At 55.5% G+C, this 20,668-nt stretch overlaps 1 protein-coding gene across 1 annotated transcript; it reads left to right on the top strand.

Annotated features, from left to right (window-relative positions):
* Positions 1-77: 77 nt before the first annotated feature.
* On the top strand, positions 78-14,543 carry ADAMTS8 (ADAM metallopeptidase with thrombospondin type 1 motif 8; the record flags this gene model as incomplete). The annotated part of the gene is made up of 9 exons (XM_082493899.1): positions 78-719; positions 9,047-9,286; positions 9,557-9,689; positions 10,195-10,362; positions 10,480-10,778; positions 11,326-11,509; positions 11,813-11,985; positions 12,069-12,244; positions 13,811-14,543. The coding sequence occupies 9 exons, from the start codon at positions 78-80 to the stop codon at positions 14,541-14,543; spliced, it is 2,748 nt and encodes a 915-aa protein (XP_082350025.1).
* Positions 14,544-20,668: the final 6,125 nt, after the last annotated feature.

Genomic DNA, 20,668 nt, shown 5'->3' with positions numbered 1-20,668 from the left:
CCGGGGGGAGAAAGTATAAATACAGCGGGCTCCGCAGCCGGCGCGGAGGCTGCGGGGGAGCGGCCGAGAGCCCGGCGATGGGGCGGCAGGGCCGGGCCGTGGGGCGGCGGGGGCTGCTGGGGGGCCGGGCTCCGCTCCACTTGCTGCTGCTGTGCCACGCGTGGGCGCTGCCGCCGCCTCCACGGGAGACTCAGCAGCAGCAGCAGCAGCAGCCGCTGTTGCCCACCCGCTTGCCCGCACCGTCGGGGCAGCTGGCCCTGCGGCTGGCCGCCTTCGGCCGCGCCGTCGTTCTCCGCCTCCGCCCCGACGCCGCTTTTTTGGCTCCCCGCCTCCGCCTCCAACGCTTGGGGGGTCGGCGGCCACCGGGACGGAGCCCGCCGCGCCGGGGCTGCTTCTACTCGGGAACCGTCGAGGGGAGCCCCGATGCCCCCGCCGTGCTCAGCCGCTGCGGCGGAGGAGGGGGGCTGCGAGCCGCTTTCCTCCTCGACGGGGCGGCTTACGAGCTGCAACCCCTCGGGCATCCCTGGCCCGGACCGCCCTGGAGACGCCTGCACCGCCTCCAGCGCCGGGCCGCCCCGCCGGGAGCCCACCCCGCCGCCCCCGCCGGCCCCGGGGAGCCGCTCCGCCGGGCCAAGCGCTTCGTCTCCCAGGCGCGGTACGTGGAGACGCTGCTGGTGGCTGATGCCTCCATGGTGCGCTTCTACGGGGAGGATGTGGAGGTAAGGGCTGGTGGGGTCCCCTTCATCCCTCCGTCCCCTTCATCCCTCCGTCCCCTTCATCCCTCCGTCCCCTTCATCCCTCCGTCCCCTTCATCCCTCCGTCCTCTGCTCCCCCCGCATCCCCCCGTCCCCTCATCCCTCCGTCCTCTGCTCCCCCCGCATCCCCCCGTCCCCTCATCCCTCCGTCCTCTGCTCCCCCCGCATCCCTCCGTCCCCTCATCCCTCCGTCCTCTGCTCCCCCCGCATCCCTCCGTCCCCTCATCCCTCCGTCCTCTGCTCCCCCCGCATCCCTCCGTCCCCTCATCCCTCCGTCCTCTGCTCCCCCCGCATCCCTCCGTCCCCTCATCCCTCCGTCCTCTGCTCCCCCCGCATCCCTCCGTCCCCTCATCCCTCCGTCCTCTGCTCCCCCCGCATCCCTCCGTCCCCTCATCCCTCCGTCCTCTGCTCCCCCCGCATCCCTCCGTCCCCTCATCCCTCCGTCCTCTGCTCCCCCCGCATCCCTCCGTCCCCTCATCCCTCCGTCCTCTGCTCCCCCCGCATCCCTCCGTCCCCTCATCCCTCCGTCCTCTGCTCCCCCCGCATCCCTCTGTCTCTCCTCTTCCTTCTCCTGTCTACAGCCCTCTGTCTCTGCTGCCTCTCCATTTCCCCCCATGTCCCCAGCGTGCTGCCTCTGCCCGCTGCTGGGCCCCCTCCCTGCCTGCCTAGCCCCCGCAGGGACTAGGTATTAGTGTGGAATTATTTACGCTCAGGGTGGTGAGGCACTGGCCCAGGTTTCCCAGAGAGGTGGTGGATGCCCCATCCCTGGAAACATTCCACGGGGCTCTGAGCAACCTGATGTAGTGGAAGATGTCCCTTCTTGTGGCAGGGGGTTGGACTAGATGGCCTTTGAAGGTCCCTTCTGACCCAGACTATTCTATTCTATGATTCTATAAGCAGCCCTGGGATGCCAGAGACCACCTTGGGGGAGTGAGCAGAGAGCTGGGGACGGGGTGGGGGACCTTGGCTCTCTCCCCACCTTTCCTTGCCCTGTAGGGGCTGTAAATCCCTGGAGCAAAGGCTGCAGGGTCGATCTACAGGGTTTGGTCAGTGTTTACGGATCCTTTCCCAGCCCCAGCATCCATCCTGTGTGTGCACAGGCTGGACACCGTGATGTCCCATCGGTCTGGTGTCCCCCACAGATGAGGGACGGAGTGGGTTAATGCCTTTCTTGCTACAGGGAAAGAGCCATGCTGCAAAGCAATGGGCTTAACTCCCTTCCGGATAGCAGCTCTGGCCAGATAGTAAATAAACTGAGTAATGCATAGTCCCGCTCCTGAGCCACCTGTTAGCAGCCAAGCAGATGTACCGACAACGCTTTCCCCCAGCCACCACCCCCAAAAACTCTCCCTCTCCTTCAACACGCTCCGGCTGCGGGGATCCTGCCAGTGGCTGAGCCCCCAGGGGGAGGAGATCCTGGTCTCTCACCCACCCCACCCCCATCCATCTCCAGGGATGTTGCCCAGCTGCTTTCATCGACACGGGGTTATTTTTCATGTCTTTTGCAAAGACAGCTCCCCACCACCACCACGCTCCCTGCGGCGATGGGGCTGTTTGGGTCATCGGGACCAAATTCGGGTTTGCATGGTCTGAAACGCACTGGGGTTTTTGCAAGGGATAACAGTGCACCGAAGTTGCTCGTCCTCTGCAGTGGGTTGGGTGGGTACGGGGGTTCTTGGAGGAGTCCTTGAAGCTGGAGCTCGGCAGGGAGCAGTTGGGCAGTTGAAACCACTTTGGCAGCCTGGCTTTGCCATTTCTGCCCACTTTGTCCACCTGGGGGCTTCGTCCAGCTTCTCCCCTCCTCATAAAGCAGTGTTTTAATTCCAGCCCCAGTCAAGCAGGAGAAATGCTAAATCTTGGCGCTCCAGCTGATTTCAGCTGCTCAGCATCACTCGGGTTTCACCCCTTGCTTGTTTTTTCTTGTGTGCCACCGAGCCAAGCTGGCAGGAACAGATAGCAGAAGACTAAGGAGTGATGGATGCTGCGCTTGGAGACAACCCCCACCCCCCACCCCGAGCTTACAGCAGTCAAAACCAGAGTTTGCAAAGGAGTAACCTGAATTTTTAAGCATATAAAACGGGGGTAGAAATGACTTTGCCAGTAGCATGAAGCTGCTCTCTGATTCCCCAAGAGGACAGGGAAAAAATAGTGTATTGCATCTTCTGCAACCAGCTGGGCACCCACCTGATGGTTTTAAACAACACTCAGGGGTCTCCTGCTACAAATAAGGTGATATATTTTGGGGAGGGAGAAATCCTGATTATTCCCCAGATCAGGCTAGGCATTAAAAAATAACAGTCCTCTGGGTAAATGTGTGCCGTGGCATCTCTTGAAGGCAGAAAGCACACATACGCAACCAAGGGGCTGAGAAGCTGGTACCCTGCCCTGGTTATTGGGTACAGCCCTGGGAGGGAGTGATGCTCCCTGGTAGATAAATGACATCTCCCTCTGTAGTCACCAGTGAGTTTCCAGTCTGCTCGGCTCCTGTTTTACCATCATCTCGGCTCCTGTTTTACCATCATCTCCTCTTTGTCCCCCAAAGCAATAGCTTTGCATCGTCCCTCGGGGTATTTCTTGATGGGGAGGAAGCCTTTAAAGATCTTGGTTTGGGTGAACAGAGCGATAGCTTATTTAAGTAGTTGGGAGAAAACTTCAACCAGAACCAGCTCTTATGTAGCAGTAAAAAAAAAAAAAAAAAAAAAAAAAAAAAAAAAAAAATTAGCCACCTGCTGTGTTTCTGTGTCTTTTGTTCTCAGCAACAAAAATGCAGGGAGAAGCACAGTTGCTGCTAACTCAGGAGCCCAACCAACCATCTTGCTTCTCCCCAAATACCTATATTTTGCGGGCCAAAAAATGCGGTGGCTTGCTCGTGGCTGGTGAGATCTTTGGTAGATGCCCAGGGAGTAGAAATGTTGAGTCAGAAGAAACCATATTTACATAGTGACTGTTCTTCCCGTAACCACACTTTAATTACCAAATATTCATTAAAGGTCACCAGCATTGTTTGTATTCCCAGTTATTTTCTTGCATAAGCTGTAGCAGCTGAAGTAGAAGATGGTCACCATAAGACACGGTTGAGCATTGCAAGTTGTAATCAATGTCATGCTGTTGCTAGGAAAATGCTATTAATGATCTATTTCTAATCAATCTGAGCCATTATCGCTCAGCCGTTAACCTAATTTAGATAACAAGAGTTTAATCCCACCTCCATCAATCCTCATGTAAATCAGGAGGAAGTGATGAAGCGAGAGCAGGACCAGACCTGAAATTTGGGGGTTAATCGTGCTTCTGGCTTGCTGCTTGCAGGAGATGGGGAATTTGGGGAGGGGGGGGGGGGCATTAGCAGCAGGACAGTGCTGAGCAATAACACCTGGGAGCAGCCGGCAGGATGTGACCTGCAGTGATTAGGAAGAACCCCCTTATATAGGGGATGGGTGCGATGCCCCAGGCTGGACACACAAGTTATCCTTGGTGTTTTTCCTGCAGATGTACCAAAATATTTAGGGGGGGGGAAGGGTGGTGAGCATTACTAACAGAATTAAGCGGGGCTTTTGAGTATGGGAAACTGAGGCAGGAGGCGGTGTAGGGGCTAATCCCTCTGCCGGGCAGAAGAAAGGGCAGTGGGGCTGAGCACCTGCAGCGCGGGCTGCACTTGCAGAGAGGCTCTGCGAGGCTCAGGGGACCTTTGCCGAGACACCTAAAGCGACAGGCGGTTACAAAAACCATCCAGCAGCATCCCCGGCCAGTTGGCAGCAGAATCGGATTCCTGTGGTGGGATTTCTCCAGTCTCTCGGGTGCAGATGAGCAGTGTTTCCAAGCTCTCCTCTCCAAGCGTGATGGCTACGGTCCACTTTTCTTTCCCCCTTGTCCTTGCAAGAGAGGAATCTGCGATCCCCGACTCCAAGAGCTGGTAATGACCACAGCAAAACCAGATCGATCTGATTAAGCTGGGATTCCTCACTTGACTTCTGTGGTTTTTCCAGGCAGATTTACGAGGTTTTAGGAGCGCTGTTGCAATCCCTTCCCTCCAGGACCAGGTGGGTGCTGGAGCGGGTGGCACAAGGCACCGCTGGGGTCCCTCTGTTGGCTCTCCCGCACCCCCATCCACCATCAAAGTGACCTCGGAGGTAAAGCCAACGCGACCCTGGAGCCTCAGCTCCCCCCATGTCCGGCTCCTGGGCTCACTTTTTGCAGCTCAAGCGGGTGAGTTCGCTTAATCCCTTGACAAAAGGAGCCGGCCCCTCCTGAGCCCATCCCAAAAGCAACTGGGATGGGATTAAAGGGTATTTTTTGCAAAGCAAAGGGGGAACCTGCGCTGCTGCTGCCATCCGCCAGCATCACTGGTGCTTTTCCTCGGGGATTTGTCCCCCTGGGTGTGACCCCCATCCCGCATCCACTTCGGTGCAAGGGGTCGGGGGACCGGGCAGCCTCCCTAAATATTCCCCTGGTCCGCGCACTCGCTTCCTCACGTCGCCCCGTAATGTCAAACAGCTGCCGCGTTTCAGCCCCGCCGCTGGCGCGGTCACCGCCGATTCTCAAGGGCTTCGGTATGAAAAGCGCAGCGTGGAGGGAGCTGGCTCCCACCGCCGCCGTGGCAAACGGCAGCGCTCCTGCCCCGGGATGCTCCGGGGACGGGGTTTTGCTTTGCGTTCGGCTGTGCTTTGCAAAGAGGTGGCGGCGGTCCTCCTCTGTGCCTCAGTTTCCCCTGCTCTGAAAAGGGGGTAATTGCTTCTCTCGCAGGTCAGCCCCAAATATCCAGCAAAGAGGGGAAATAGAAGGGGGAGGGGAAAAAAAAAAATCAAGTGACAAACAGAAAAGGGATGGGGGAGAGAGCTGGGAAGGCAGGAGGGTATCCCCCCAAGGTGTCCCCCTCGCCCCCCGTTTCTCTTGGCTGCTGCCCATGTTTCTGCGAGGAAATTCTTGGCTCGAGCTTGAAACCGCAGGAGGAGGCTGGCAGGGCGGCCGCCGCGGGTATCCGAGCCAGGGGGCCAGCGTGTCGACATTGCTTTGGGGGGGGGGAGAGAGAGAGAGAGACAAGCTGGGATATGTTTTTACCAGTTGTTTTTTAAAAGCTGGGCAGCCCTCGCATCTGACCCCGTGTTTGCTTCCTTCCATCTGTCCACGCTCCAGAAATCTCAGCGTTTCTTTTCGCTCCCCCCTTACGGAAATGCTGGCTTCTAGGGAGAAAGGAAGGGGGGGAAAAAAAAAAACAAACAAACAAACCCCAAACCACAACAACCCTATGAACGAACAAACAAACCTACAGCCCCGGGTCGGGTCGAGCATTAATCTCTGGGAAGCGAGTCGGAGGTTGGTGGGTTGTGCCGGGGTGTTGTACGGGTGCTCCCTGCCACCCTTCTGCACTGGGTGGGTCCAGCGATATTAGATCATTATGCGCATACCACAATAATAGTTTAGTGTGTGTGTAAGAGCAGTTTCTCCCCCCAAAGATAACAATAATTAAAAAAAAAAAAAAGAAAGAAAAAACCAACAGTTTGGGGATCTCTGCAGACTTCAGCTTCTGAGTGGTTCCCACGAAGGAGAATGTCGGCTGAGATTTTGCAAGCCTGTATCAGAAAGCAAAATCCTTCAGCTTTCTCAGGTTAAAAACAGCCACTTCGGTTCCCTGTGCTCTGATTGGTATTTATTTTTTTTCCATCGCTAACCCTCTGCACGTGCTGTTCGCCGCTGGCAGGTCTCGCGTCGGGCAGCGCTGGTGGTACCCGTGCGTTCCTGGCTTAGGGCGATGCTGTGGCGGGAGGGATAGCGGAGCTGCTGTCATGTAGATGTGTCGGGCAAAAAAGCATCCCTCCTCATTTTTTTTTTGGGGGGGGGGGGGAATGGGTGGAATTTGATCTTCTGGAGAGGGAAAAAAAGAGGTAGGAGGTTTTGGGGGGGCATCGCCGAGCAATAGAAACCCCTGCGCTGCCTCTGCAGAGGGGTGGCTCGGCTGCGATGCTCCTACCTGGCCACACATGCATGGGGCAGAGGAGGGATGCTCTCGTGATCCTCAGGGGCTTGGGCTGGTGTCCTCTCCCCCCAGAGTGGGTAAAGGGCTGATTTTTTCCAGCTGTATTTACCAGTTGGACAGAAATCCTGCCAAGATCTCCCAGGATGCTGGTTGGAAATGGCAGGGAAGAGCCTTGTGCCCGCTGCGCTGCAGTGCCTTGCGAGGAGGCAGAAACCAGTCTGTTTGCACCTCTGGGCTCCCCAAACCTGACCCTGTGGGCATCCGATCTCCATACCCATGTCCTCAGCCTCGATGCTGGGAAGGACACCCCGCAGAAGGCAGCGTTCCCTCCTGGGTGGCTCGTCAAGCCAGAGCGTTTGCAAAGGCACGGGGAGGACAGGATGAGCGGGATTCAACTCATCCACAGCCAGTTGTGGGCCAAAAGCCCTCAGTCAGCCTCTCCTGAGCCCTGGGGATCCCGTAACTTGCTTTTGGCCCCGGTTCCAAACCCTTGGCCAAGCCAAGGTGGTGCAGGTGGATTCCTCCTCTCCCCGGAGCGGTCAGGGTCCACCCAAAACCCAACCGACTCCTGCACGGCCCAGGGATGGGTATAATTAGACACCAGATGGTGGAACAAGTGAATTTGACCTTTTAATCTGCGCTAAATAGCTGTTTGTTGGGTTCGCTTTCCATCTTCGCTTTCCAGACAAAGGGAGGGAGGGCGGACGGATGTTTTCCGAGTCCATCCGTTCCTGCTGCTGAAAGGGTTTCTTGACTGCATGTAACCCTGAGGACGCGAGGGTCCATGTCCCAGGGGATTTGCCGTAGGGACTGAGAGCTCCCAGGTAAAAACTACTGGGATGAAGAGAAACCTGTAATGGGTTAGAGAAGGATGGGGCAGGATGTGCTCCCTTGGAAATGATGGATGATCCCATGATGCGCAGCTCCCGTGTAGAGCATCCTTCTAGGTCTTCACGTGTGTAATTTTAGGAAGGCTTTGTCATTATTTTTAGGAAGCTTCCCAATGGACTTTCCCTGTGGGGTAAACAATTCCTCCAGTCCCCTGGAGCAACCGCTCGTGGGGATCTCGCCTGGGTTTCTTGCCTCGGCGGTGGCTTCTCCGTGACATTTGTTGCATGCTTCGGGGCTGGGATGTGAGTCATGTCGCGGAGATCTGGCCAGTCTAAATAAACCAGTCTATTCAGCGCTCCCATCAGCCTTGCCGGGGCCTGCCCTCGGATAATGAGCCTTGGGATACGTCTTGCTGAAGCGAGACATCTGTTTACCCGGAGTTGCCAGCGAGGGGATAAAATGCGGCAGAATAATTTAAAATAGCCGCTACCTCCCTGGGCGAGCGGCTCTGCCCCGTCAGCTGCCCTTGGCGCAGCAAATACGCCCTCGCTGTTAGAGGAGGGGGGTATCTCCCTAAATATCTCCCTCGTTTGCTAAGGAAACGGTATTTTGTGCACGTCGCACGCACGGCAGCATCGCGATGGATGAGCGCGCAGGAAAACGTGGATTTGGGGTGAAACTCAGCCCTCGGAGAGGGCTTCCACCGAGTCCTTCCAGTTTAATTAGACGGTGGTGCTGAAGCGAGACCGTGAGGTGTAATTCGTCTGGGGAGGAGAGAAGCCACTTTCTCTTTCCCAATACTATATTGTGTAATAGCCGCATTTTTTTCGCCTGACTCCGGGGCCGTGAACGGGTGCCAAGCAGAGGAGGAATTTCGATGCTCCGATAAGATGTTTACATCAGCCTAAACATCGCTGGCGCGTTTGACATATTAAGTAATCTCTGGTCGTCCCGATCGCCCGAGCAGGGGATGCTGCTGGGCAAAGACTCGGCCGTCAAAGTGCTTTGGCCTCCGGTTTGTCACCGAGGCCGTTGGGTTCCAACCCCGCCGACCAGCACGGGGTGGGAATTTCGGAGCAAGGCGAAGAGTGGTTTGGCATCCACGGGAGGTTGTGCGGGAGGCGGTTCCTGCTTCGGGGCAGCCAGGGCAGGGTTAATGCCTTGGGAATATGCAAGAGCACTCGCAGGGACACGTGAGGTTTTCCCGAAGGGTTTCTGGGTGCAAAGGGTTCATGGCAGGTGAGATGCGGTGGCTGGAGAAAGGGATGCAGGAGGTGAGGGGGGACTTGTCCTGCCCGTCCTTCCCGCCGGCACAAGGTGTAAAGCATCCCATAGAGAAAAAGCAGCACTTATTCCATCAATCCAAGTCGGTGTGGATGTGGTAGGCTTCATAAATAAGGTTGATTTCTCCTTTCCTAAGCGGAAAAAAAAGAGCCCAGTGGTGAAGGTTTCACCCAGGCTTTGCCTGCCCCTCTCTCTCGCCCCACAGAACCACGTCCTGACCCTGATGTCCATGGCGGCTCGCATCTACAAGCACCCCAGCCTGAAGAACTCCATCAACCTGGTGGTGGTGAAGGTGCTGGTGGTGAACGAGGCGGCGGTGGGGCCGGAGGTGTCCAACAACGGCGGGCTCACCCTGCGCAACTTCTGCAGCTGGCAGCAAAGGTTCAACCCCCCGAGCGACCGGCACCCGGAGCACTATGACACCGCCATCCTGCTGACGAGACAGGTCTCAAGGGTCCCTCAGGGATGCTTTTGGGAGGGGAGAGGAAAGGGGTTGAGGTGTCGCTGGAGGGACAGGAGGGATCCCCCCACCATGAGGGATCATCCGCCAAGGATGGAGCTTGCAGCAAAGCAATATGGGGTGGGGGGGTGTTGCATTTGGGGTGTAGAGCACCAGTGGGTTGCCCAGCTCTGCTCGGAGATGTTGGGGCTACCAAATGCGGGAGCCCTTCACTCTGCCTCACCCCCCCACCTCCTCGGCACTGCTCGCCCACAGGACTTCTGCGGCCACCAAAGCTGCGACACGCTGGGAGTGGCGGATATCGGCACCATGTGTGACCGCAACAAGAGCTGCTCGGTGATCGAGGACGAGGGCCTGCAGGCAGCCTACACCCTGGCTCACGAACTGGGTAAAGCATCCCTTCCCGAGGGATGGAGGGGCTGGGGGGGGGTCCTGCTTTGTCAACCCAGCATGCTGGGAGGGGATGTCACACAGCCCAGCACCACTTGGGTACCACCCGCCGAGCCTCGGGCAGCACCAAGGAGCTTCTGGCACCAGCAGAAGCTGGTTTGCACCAGCAAAAGCGCTTAGAATTGCCCGAACTGGTGTAAACTGGGGTATTTGGCTGGTGCGATGAGCTACGGCTTGGGACCGAGCACTTTTCTCCCCCTTGGTTCGCTGCTCCCAGAGATGCGCTGGGCTGATTTGGGCTGCGCGTAGCGTACCGCCGAGGCAGAGCCAGCACCGTTTCGTCCGTCGCTTCTGATTTACGGCAGCAAATAGCTTTTGTGGCAAGAGGAGCTGCTTGGTCACTCGCAGATGCTCCCGGCTGCCCAGGCACCCTCTGCAGCGGAGCGGGGGCTCGGGGTGTGGGGGGGGATGTCTGCGGCTCACCCACGCTCTCTGCTCCCCAGGCCACGTGCTCAGCATGCCCCACGACGACTCCAAGACCTGCGAGCGGCTCTTCGGGCCCCTCGGCAAGCACCATATGATGGCCCCTCTTTTCATCCACTTGAACAAGACCCAGCCCTGGTCCCCTTGCAGCGCCATGTACCTCACCGAATTCCTGGACGGCGGGCACGGTAAGGGACCTCATTGTTGACGGGGTTCAAATCCGACCGCAGAGAGGGGTTCGGGATGCCGTGCGTGGTGCATCGAGCCTTGATGATCTCCAGCCTAACTCCTCCCGCCTTGCCCAGGCGACTGCTTGCTCGATGCCCCGGCCGACCCCCTCTCGCTGCCCGCCGAGCTGCCCGGCCAAGGAGCCCTCTACAGCCTGGACCAGCAATGCCAGCAGATCTTCGGCAAGGACTTCCAGCACTGCCCCAACACCACGGAGGAGGACGTCTGCGCCCAGCTCTGGTGCAGGACGGGCGGTGGGGAGCCCCTTTGCCGCACCAAGAACGGCAGCTTGCCCTGGGCTGACGGCACCCCCTGCAAAGCCGACGGGCTGTGCTGGGACGGCCGCTGCGTGCCGCAGGATGCCCTGAAGCCGCAGGTAAGGGGGAGAAATTAGGGACCCTTTGGAATTCCCAAACCTCTGAGCCCCGTCCTGCCCTTTCTGGGCTAGCTTTGGATTTGCCTGATTTGTTTTCTGGATATCTCTCCTTCAACGGCACCTTTTTTTTTTATTAATCTTGATTACTGGCGAGCCCAGCTCGTTGATAAACGCTGCCTTTCCTTTCGCCGAGGCGCAGGCTATTCCAAAATACAGCAAGCAGCCGCGGTTCTGCAATTAAATCATCGCTTTTTGCCCTGCCGGGGGAATTAGCGGCGATTTCTGAGTCGGTCGGCATAGTACTTAAACCGAAGCTTAACTTTAAGCACATGAACAGACTGGTGGAAGTCAGTAATAACTTCATGTGAAGTATGCGCTTAAGTGCATTGCTGGATCAGGGCCCCGGCTGGGGCCGCGGGGAGAGGAACCCCGGGGGAGGGTGTGGAGATTTTACCATTGCTCCAGGCTTTTTCTTGCCCTGGGAGCGAGCAACCGGGGATGGATGAGCTCGGGGAGGGATCTAGCAGCTTCTGGTGGCCTCTTGCAGCCGGCAGTGGACGGCGGCTGGGGCCCGTGGAGCCCCTGGGGCTCCTGCTCCCGGACCTGCGGCGGCGGCGTGCAGTTCTCCTACCGCCACTGCGACAGCCCCAAGCCCCAGCACGGCGGCAGGTACTGCGAGGGGCAGCGAGCCAAGTACCAGTCCTGCCACACCGATGAGTGCCCGCCGGATGGTAAGGAGGCGATTCCCAAACACGCCGCGCTCACCTCCCGCCCCCGTTTCTCCAGGACCCATCGTTGCTCCGCTATCCCTTGAAAATTCCTTTTTTTTTTTTGCAGGGGGAGGGAAATAGCTTTCTGCTGGGGGTTGTGATCCCCCCCCGGCTGGGTGGGGAGGTGTGTGGCATCCCTGCTCTGCTTTGCACGCTCCCGCCATCCTCGGCTCGCTCCCACATCTCCGCAGTGGCAGAGGAGGAGGACGGCGGTTCCCGCCGGCTTCCTGTGGTTTTTGGGTCACGTTTCGCTTTTCCTTTCAGGCAAAAGCTTTCGGGAGCAGCAGTGCGAGAAGTACAACGGCTACAACTTCACGGATCTGGAAGGGAATCGCCTGGAGTGGGTTCCCAAGTACGCGGGAGTGTCACCCCGAGACCGATGCAAGCTCTTTTGCCGAGCCAGGGGCAGGAGCGAATTTAAAGTCTTTGAGGCCAAAGTAAGATACCCGGTGATGATAACCCCCCTTCTTCGCCCCGGTTCACATCGCATGCCCTAATTGCTCCTCCGATATTTTCCTAGGTGATCGACGGGACGCTGTGCGGACCGGAGACGCTCTCCATCTGCGTCCACGGGCAGTGCATCAAGGCTGGCTGCGATCACGTCGTCGGGTCCTCCAAGAAGCTGGACAAGTGCGGGGTGTGCGGCGGCAACGGCTCGACCTGCAGGAAAATATCTGGCTCGCTCAACCGATCCAAGTAAGGGGCTGCAGAGATGGGCTGGGGGCGGTGGGAGGGGGGAGAAAAACCAGCTTCCCTTCTGGTTCTCCTTTCTTCTTTTATTTTTTATTGCAGAAGGGCTAGGTTAGGAATATTAGGGCTCTTCCTACGTGGCGTAAGGGCACTTTGCTTTCCGTACGGAAAGCATCGCACCTAATTGCAACCCCCTGGGCTCGAGGAGCGCTCGGCTTCCCCTCCGCGCCGTTAACCCGGGCTTGCAGCCACGCAAACGCCCTCGGCCGGGTGGCCTTGCAACAGCCTGGTCTCCTCCCCAAACTCGGGAGCTTACGCTAAGTTTATTTCGGGGCTGCATTATGCAAGCCAAGCAGAGTTTATTTCCTAAAATAATAGCTGGTGCTGACGCCGGCGATGGGCTCGGGGGCGGCACTGCAAATAAATCTGCTGCCTCGAGGAGTTTACAATAGGCATCTCGCCCCAATGCAGTCAGCCGGACACATGTTTTGAGGGCTGATGTTGGGATATAAACAGTTCGGTAACTTTTCCCTGGGCTTGGGGGTGAATTTCAGTCCCGGGATGTGGGCATTGAGGCAGCCACTTCCCTCGCCCGAGATCGCCGGTGCTTTGCCAAAGAGCTGAATTTAAGGCTTTTGTTGCAAAGATCGTAACAAAAGCCCAACGCGTCCAATTCCGTGCAGCGAGGTGACTCACGCAGTCAAATTAGATTTCCTAAATGGTTTCCTTCCAGGGAGCCAGCTGAAATGGGGCTTCCGCTCTCCTATGAATTGTTTGCGGTTGACTAAAGCGAGATTAGCGTGGTAGCTACAGCCAAGAAGAGATCCCATTAAGATCAGGGCTAGGGAGGCCAGGGTGACCGAGAGCAGAGGTTGACCCAAAGGCTTTGTTCCAAAATACTCTAAACCTAATTACCGACCACAGCAGCAACCGTGGGGATGCGTGGAAAACGATCCTACCGGCCCTATGGATGGAGTCTCTCCAGGGTGGCATTTTATTATAGCGGCAAGTAATTACCACGGCGTTGGGGATGGTCCTGCTGCCGTAGTACGTGCTGTCTTCTAGGAAAGGCTTTCAAGTTGATATCAAGTAATCTACAATATGAGATGTCTGTTGGGTTAACTGTTTAACTACTGGTCTATTTTTTAGCAGCAACATCTGGCTGACGTACCTATGCGTATGATGCATAGCAGCACCCCAACTCTCTCCTATCCAGCTGTTCTGCATCTGTCTATAGCTGCTGCTATCCTTCAGCATCACTGGGCGGAGCCAGGCTTTTAGTCCCAAACGCTTCACCCCTCTCAAAAGCAAGGGAGGAAGGGGAATTGCCCACCAAGGCTGGTAACCACAGGGCTGTTCGTTTGATTGCGGTGCTCGTTTTTGCATGTAATCCCGCAGAATCTTCCAGCCGAGCACACATCTGGCACAGCTGCTATATTTCCAGGTCTTGAGCACTCCGGGTTACAGAGAGATGGCTTCAGAGCCATAATCCCACTCGCCGAGGGCTATCCCCTGCGTGGGTCTCCTTTTAATAAATCCGGGAAAATAACCATATCCCTTTGCCCCGTGCAGATATGGCTACAACGACATCGTCACCATCCCCGCCGGGGCAACCAACATCGACATCAAGCAGCGCAGCCACCGCGGGGTCCGTCACGACGGGAATTACTTGGCCTTGAGGACCCTCGAGGGCAAATACCTGCTGAACGGAGACTTTGCCATCTCGGCCATGGAGCAGGACATCCTCATTAAGGGGACCATCCTGAAATACAGCGGCTCCATGACAACCCTGGAGAGGCTGCAGAGCTTCCGACAGCTCCCGGAGCCCCTGACCGTCCAGCTGCTGACCATCGCCAGCGAGGTCTTCCCACCAAAAGTCAAGTACACCTTCTTCATCCCCAAGGACGTCCCTTTCAGCAAGCAGAAAGGCAAAGAGAAGAAGTCGGCCAACGTCATCCGACCCATGCTGACATCCCAGTGGGTCCTGGGCGACTGGTCCGAGTGCTCCAAGACGTGCGGCTCCGGCTGGCAGAGACGGACGGTGGATTGCCGGGACGTGGAGGGTCAATCCTCCACCGCCTGCGACAGAGCCCTCAAGCCTGAGGACATCAAGCCCTGCGGAGACGTCCCCTGCCCGCTCTGGCGCCTGGGTCCCTGGTCCCCTTGCTCCCAAACTTGCGGCGAGGGTGTGCGGACGCGCAACGCCTCCTGCATCGATTACGCCGGTAAAATCACCGCTCCAGAGAAATGCAGCTTGCCGGGGCCACCGCCGGCCACCGCCGCCTGCATGCTACGGCAGTGCTGAGCCGGAACGGGCTCGGCGGCCACGCACCGCGGCCGGTGACGCCGGGGAAGGACGGCGAGGATGCCGGGGGCTTGCTCACCAGATGAATAACCACTCTCCAGCGGTTCATCCCCACCCCATCGACGTCTACCTCAGAGGGGGGAATAACGGCGGCAAAACGGGGAGGAATCACTTCTTTTCCTTTCTTTCTTTCTTTCTAGCTGGCTGCGCGCAGGGAAGTTGTGATTTAAGGGGAAAAATAAGCGTATGGATAGGGTGTTTCCGAAGAGCTGTTGTCAAACGTGGTTGCAGGCTGCCTTTGGAAGGTTCGCTGGGGAAAAAAAAAAAAAATGCAGAGCCCGGTTTTGTCATTCCCCCTGTCCCAGCTGCAGGTCGAGGAGGTCCAGAGTGGATAAAATCGGCATCCCTTTGGAAAAGGCTTGGTTGGGTTTGCCGTCCCCTCCCTGCAGCGGCGTGGGTGCCTTTGAGCGTGGGGAGCGTTTTAGCGGCTGTGGGTTTATCTTGGGCGATAATTCGCTCATTTGGCTGGCAGCGGGAACGAGCCGAGGGCCGGATCCCAGCACGCGTTGGGCAGGAGGACAGGGGAGATGTCCCGGTTTCTGCTGGATTTTTAATCCACAAGGTGACCAACCTCTGCCTCCAAACACCCCCAGCATCCACAGAGGTATTCCCAGAGCTGCAACCCTGTGCCTCAGTTTCCCCAGCTACAAAACTGAGGCTTAACGGCACCTGATCTGTATTGCAGGGTCGCCGTGAGGATTAATTAATTGCTAATTCTCCAGTCAGTGCTTTTGCTGTGAAATGCCTATTGCGACACCCCGTCCCCCCTCTGGAGCGGACGCTGGGGTGTGCCAGCCTTTCCTCAGCTTTCAGTCCCTGGTGAGCTCATTTTCTCAGCTCTGCTTTAATTTTGGAGATAATTTGGCTCGCGGCAGGGATGGGCCCAGGATCTGTAGATGCTGAGCTTCTCCCAGCCCGTTGCGGTGACCGGTGCCACTCTTCACCTCTGCTTTCCCGGGATACGTGAAGATGCTGAGATCTGGTGGAGCAATTCTTGGTGTACAACCGAGCCTGGCAAGGCTGGAGCTCTTTATTCCCACGCAGCCGGTGCCTGGAGAGTGGGAATGGAATTTGGGAAGGTTTTGTCATCCCTGCACGAGCCATGTGGTACCTCCAGGCTCACCCCTCACCGCATCCCTGCGGATGCCTATACCCTCCCCTTTTGGCAGCACAACGTTGAATTTCCAGTGGGAACAGCCTTTTTCTGGTAGGAAGGGGAGAAGGGCTGGAGGAAGAGGGCTCGAATTTGCAATGTCTGAGCTTCCCTGTTTGCATTTGCGGAGCGAATCCTTTTTCTTGTCTCTTTTGCCTGAGATAAGCTCCCGCGAGTCCCTTTTCTCGCTGTCCGGGCAGGTTTGGAATGGGACTGCGGGATGAGCCGCTCACCCGAAGCCGTGCCAGGAACCCTACCATTTATTTGAAAACCCGCGATATTCAGCTTTTATTTCCCGTAGCGATTCCCGTTGAAACCAAGGGGGCTACAGCCAAGGACTGAGGGTACCGAGGGCTCAGCTCCTTTTTTTTTTTTTCTTTTTTTTTTCTTTTTTTTTTCTTTTTTTTTCTTTTTTTTGGAAAGAAAAAATCCTAATAAAGGCCAGCTGCAGAGTTTGGATGCAGAGCTGTTTGGGCTGTCGTTCAGACCTACCTTGGGGCGATGTTCTGCGTCTGCTAATTAATCTCCAGGAATTTAAGCCCTCTCTCGCTCTAACAAATAGCTGGATGCTAAAGTCATCGAAGCCTTTGCCGGGTTATTTTCTTTTTCCCCTTTAGAGCCTGCGAGGGTTTTAACTCAAAGGCCAGCCCGCGGGTCCTCTCCGGCGCCGTAACCAGCGTTGAGGATGGGGCAGAAATTTCAGCCTGAGACGGTGCCAAGGAAAACCTCTGTATTTATCACGCAGGAGTCGTGCATGCCAAGGGGTCTCTTCCAGTTGGGGTTTTTTTTTGTTTGTTTGGGTTTTTTTTATATTCACTGCGCGGTTGCTTAGCCGGAGCTTCCTAGGTGTAAAATCCCCCTTCCTAGATGCAAAAAAAAAAAAAAAACCTCCCTTCCTAGATGCAAAAACTCCCTGCCGCGGGCAAATCCTGCTGCTTTTCCAGCAAGGAGGAGGATGGGGGAAGCGGAGGCGGCGATGCTCGGTTGAGGTGGGGGGTCTGGGCGATGTTAAGCGGGATTCCTGCCCCAGCCATCCTGTAGAAACACTTAGCCTTTACGCTGATTTAAGTCAAAGAGGTTATATATTAGGATATATATATGTATATATATGTTTCCCTTCAGTGAAGGATTGTAGCAATGTACTGAGCCTCTTGTGTTAGGTATTTATTATAAATTTCTGGTTTGTTTTGTACAGTAGCTGTCTGGAAAGGAGAGGGGAAAAAAAGAGGGGGAAAAAAAAAAGAAATATATATATTAAAAAAAAAAATAAAAAAAGACTGTCTGTGTTTTAACATGCTGCTCCCACATCCCCACTCCGAAACCTGCAGCGGGGTCGGAGAGGGGACGTCTCTGCTCAGCGTTTAACCACTTCGGTATATGACTGGTGTCCCCCCTCCTCCCTGGTGCCCCCAAATCAGGGTGCGAGCTGTGTCAGCGTAACAAATCCAACCCCAATTCAGCTTTGGACTTTCATTTTAAGAGAGGGAGAGGGGGGAAAATATAATTTTCCGGTTTTTAGCCTTTTGTTCGTATTTGTTTTTAACTTTGAAAACAGGCTGTTTGTGACTCTGCCTTCACCCCCTCAATAAAGGATTTCTTGCCCGTTAACCTCTTTGCATTTGTCTCTATTTGCGCTTTTCTCAGGATGTATTTTTTTTTTTAGCTCCGTCCCAAGAGCAGTATATTAAATCTCCCTTTTCCGTAGCTTATTCAGCCTTAAATAAACGGCTAATTTGGTTTCAAGATGCTGAACTGAAACATTACATGACACGAGTAGGCAAAACTCAGGCGGCACAAATTATTCCCCAGAAGTTTTGAATCGTTGCTGGTACGCAGACCGCTTATGAGCGGTCTCCACACACGCATAGGTAAAGATAATTCTGCTGTTTACTAGGACAAAATACAGGCTAAACAGGGCTGAAACAGGCGGGATGCCGGCTCTTTCACGTAGCTATATAATAACCACAGGCGGTGGGAAGTCGGTTGCTGTCTCTCTAGGTGCGGCGTTGTCCTCCGAAACACAGAATCGCTGAAATTTGGTATGTGGCGACGCAGATTTTGGAGCTGTCTCATTGGAATACCCATGGACTTTTGCTATAAGGTAATTAGGATGCCATCGCTTGGGTCAAACGGGTTCTGCTGCTAGATTTCCTAGGTGAAAGCACAGCCTTGTGGGGAAGAGCGGCTGGGGTTTATTTTCGGTATATTGGCGATTTCCATCCACTGATGGGCTAAAAAACGATACCGCCACGGCTGGGTGGAGGCTGCCTATATTTCGCCCTACGGGAGAGCGAAGGAAAGGGTTAACCCATCGCAGTGGGATGTGTCATTACGTTAATAGGCACAGCGACGCATGCCACCCTATTTATAACCAGGTGTGACATTCATTTTAGATGACTTCCCTTGGCGCCCGTACAGCCGGGTCCTGGGTTTCGGCTCATTAAGGCACAGCCTGCCCCAGCTTTTCTCCCACCTTTCTTTCTTGTCGTTTCGTTGCCGTCGCTGGGTTTGAGTTGAATAATTGGAATTTCGAACCATGCCAAAGGCTTTGGGATATTAACAGATAGGAAAAAGTCCCTAATTAATTAATCATAGCAGCACAACCGTCACAGTTTAACTTTTAAAAAAATAATAGCGGGATAAGAAAATAAACCTTACTGGAGCTTCTCTGTCACCGTACCCATGATGGTACCCCAGAGGCAACGGGGACCAGCGGGCAGAGTGATGCATTTCTCTAGTCCCACCAGGGGGAAATTATTAGGGTCAACCCTTGGCTGGACCCCACCCCCCCCACCCCATGCTGTTCCCCAATCAGGGGTAATTCTATTTTATTGGCGTTTCCTCCTCTGTGGCACTTTCAGAGGCTGTAGAATGCCACAGGCTGCTCCCCCGTGCGTGAACATCACCAGGTACGGGTTGAAATGACGGTTTGCTCTCTGGGTCCCGATCCTCCTTCTCCCTCCAAGGGCTGCGCTCTCCCGATCTCCAACCCAGGTTATTCCTGGATATTTGCTTCCCCCTTGTCCTTGTGCTAACGCTGTTCTTTAGTTTAACGGCTTTCCTCCCTCCTTGGTTTATATTTCCCCTCCCATGTGTTTGCAGGCAGCAGTTGTACCCTCTTTCAGCCTCGTTTTGCTAAACTTGGCAAGCCCAACTCTGTGGGATTAGCTCATAAAATAATAATAATAAAAAAGTTCATAAAACAATTAAAAAAACCCCCAAAACTAACAACCTCCTGCTATTACTGCTGGAGACTCTGCATAAATCTGAATTTATTGTCCCCAGACAGAAGTGGCCACAGCGTCCCAGCAAGGTCGCACCAACACCTGGTGCTCCAGCCACAAATCCTTCTGTGTTCCTGATGGAAACATCCTTCCCGACACATCCTAGGGCTATAGTGTCCCTTTTCTGCCGTTATCCTCTGCTCAGCTCATCCATCCCAGTCTTACAACCCCTCTGCTCTTTTAGATCCCTCTTTCTTCCTACAAATACCTGTTGAACTCATCCTCGGTCACCCAAGCAAGGGATCCGATTCCCAGAGCTCCTGGAAAAAGGCATTTCAGAGGGGCTGTTGCGATTCAGAGCATCTATGAAACAGGATCCTTTCCTAAACCGCCCGCTTCAGCCTCCTCTCCCACCAACCAGGATGCTTTAAACCCCGGGACTGTGCTTGTCGAGGACCAGGCAAAGCGTTCCTGGGCCTGGGGAGGACATAAATCCCAAATCCTCCCAATGCCAGGAGAAAAACGAGGGGTTGCCAAAGAGAGAAGTCAGCAGGATTGAGCTGAAATAAATTAAGGGAGCCCCGGAGACCGCACCAGGCAGGAGGATGGAGAGGAGACGGCTCCTGCACACCAGTGGTAAATTAAGGAGTAGGCAGCGAGTCCTCGAGGGTGGGAGCAAAGAGGTTTTCCCTCCGGAGGTGCCGAAGTGAGGGAAGGGAGAGGAAGGCTGTGCGGGGAAGGTGTCATTTGCTTTCGGTGTTAATGGACGCATCCTGCCAGGAGCAGGAAAGCAGACTCGGAGCAGCATGGGATCTGCTCCAAGAGCCACTGACGCGAAGGAAAACCTATCCCACAAGCTGCAAAAAAAAAAAAAAAAAAAAAGGGTAAAACAAAACAGCCTCCAGCCTGGAATTGCACCTTCTGGTTACTTGGATGGGGTGAGCAAGGGGGAGATTCGAGGATTAAAGCGAGCGGCCAGACACGGGGGATGGATGGGAGACATAGCTGGGTGTCTTCTGGGCGGAATGGGAAAGGAGGCTTTCTGTTTACACAGACCAGAAGGGCTTTCAGGGGACGGCATAGCCTCCTGCCGCGGCCACCGTGCTGCAGACGGGACCCCCTTCCTCGCAGCGGCCGCCGGCAGGATGCAGGACTGCCCTGCCTCAGCATCCCCGGCTCCGGCACCTCGCATCCCATTTAAAAGACGAAGGCGGAGGCTACGAGCCGCCCTTTGAACGCTGTCTCTGCATTTTCCCACCGGTGTTTTATACCCATCGAATTCCAGCCGGTTCAGCCAAGGGACTCCCACGGTCCCTATGTGTCCCCAGTAGATGTGCGGACCAGATTTACCGCGCAATTACTTAGGGTTTATGTCCGTCTTGCTCCGCCTACGTCCACGAATCGAGACCATGATGTTGTAAAATGTGTGTAAGTGCAAAATCCCCTTAACCGGGAGTCGGTATTTCGGCAATTCTTTGCAACGCCTCTCGCTGAGAAACTCCGACTCCGCAGCAAAAGCAAACAGCAATAAAGGACGACCTGGTAGCTTAGGAAACCCGAGCAGGCGTAAATCAATACAGCTCCCTCCCAGATTTACTCCGACAAACGCCGTGGCTCTGGGAATCGCTGGAGAACCTCTTCAGGTATCGCGGGCTAATAAATTGTTATTAATAAAACAGCTTCTGCTG

The sequence above is a fragment of the Vanellus vanellus genome, assembly GCF_965231255.1.
Source record: "Vanellus vanellus genome assembly, chromosome: 21".
Lineage (NCBI taxonomy): Eukaryota > Metazoa > Chordata > Aves > Charadriiformes > Charadriidae > Vanellus > Vanellus vanellus.
The sequence above is the reverse complement of the archived record's forward strand: the minus strand, read 5'-3'. Positions and strand labels throughout refer to the sequence as shown.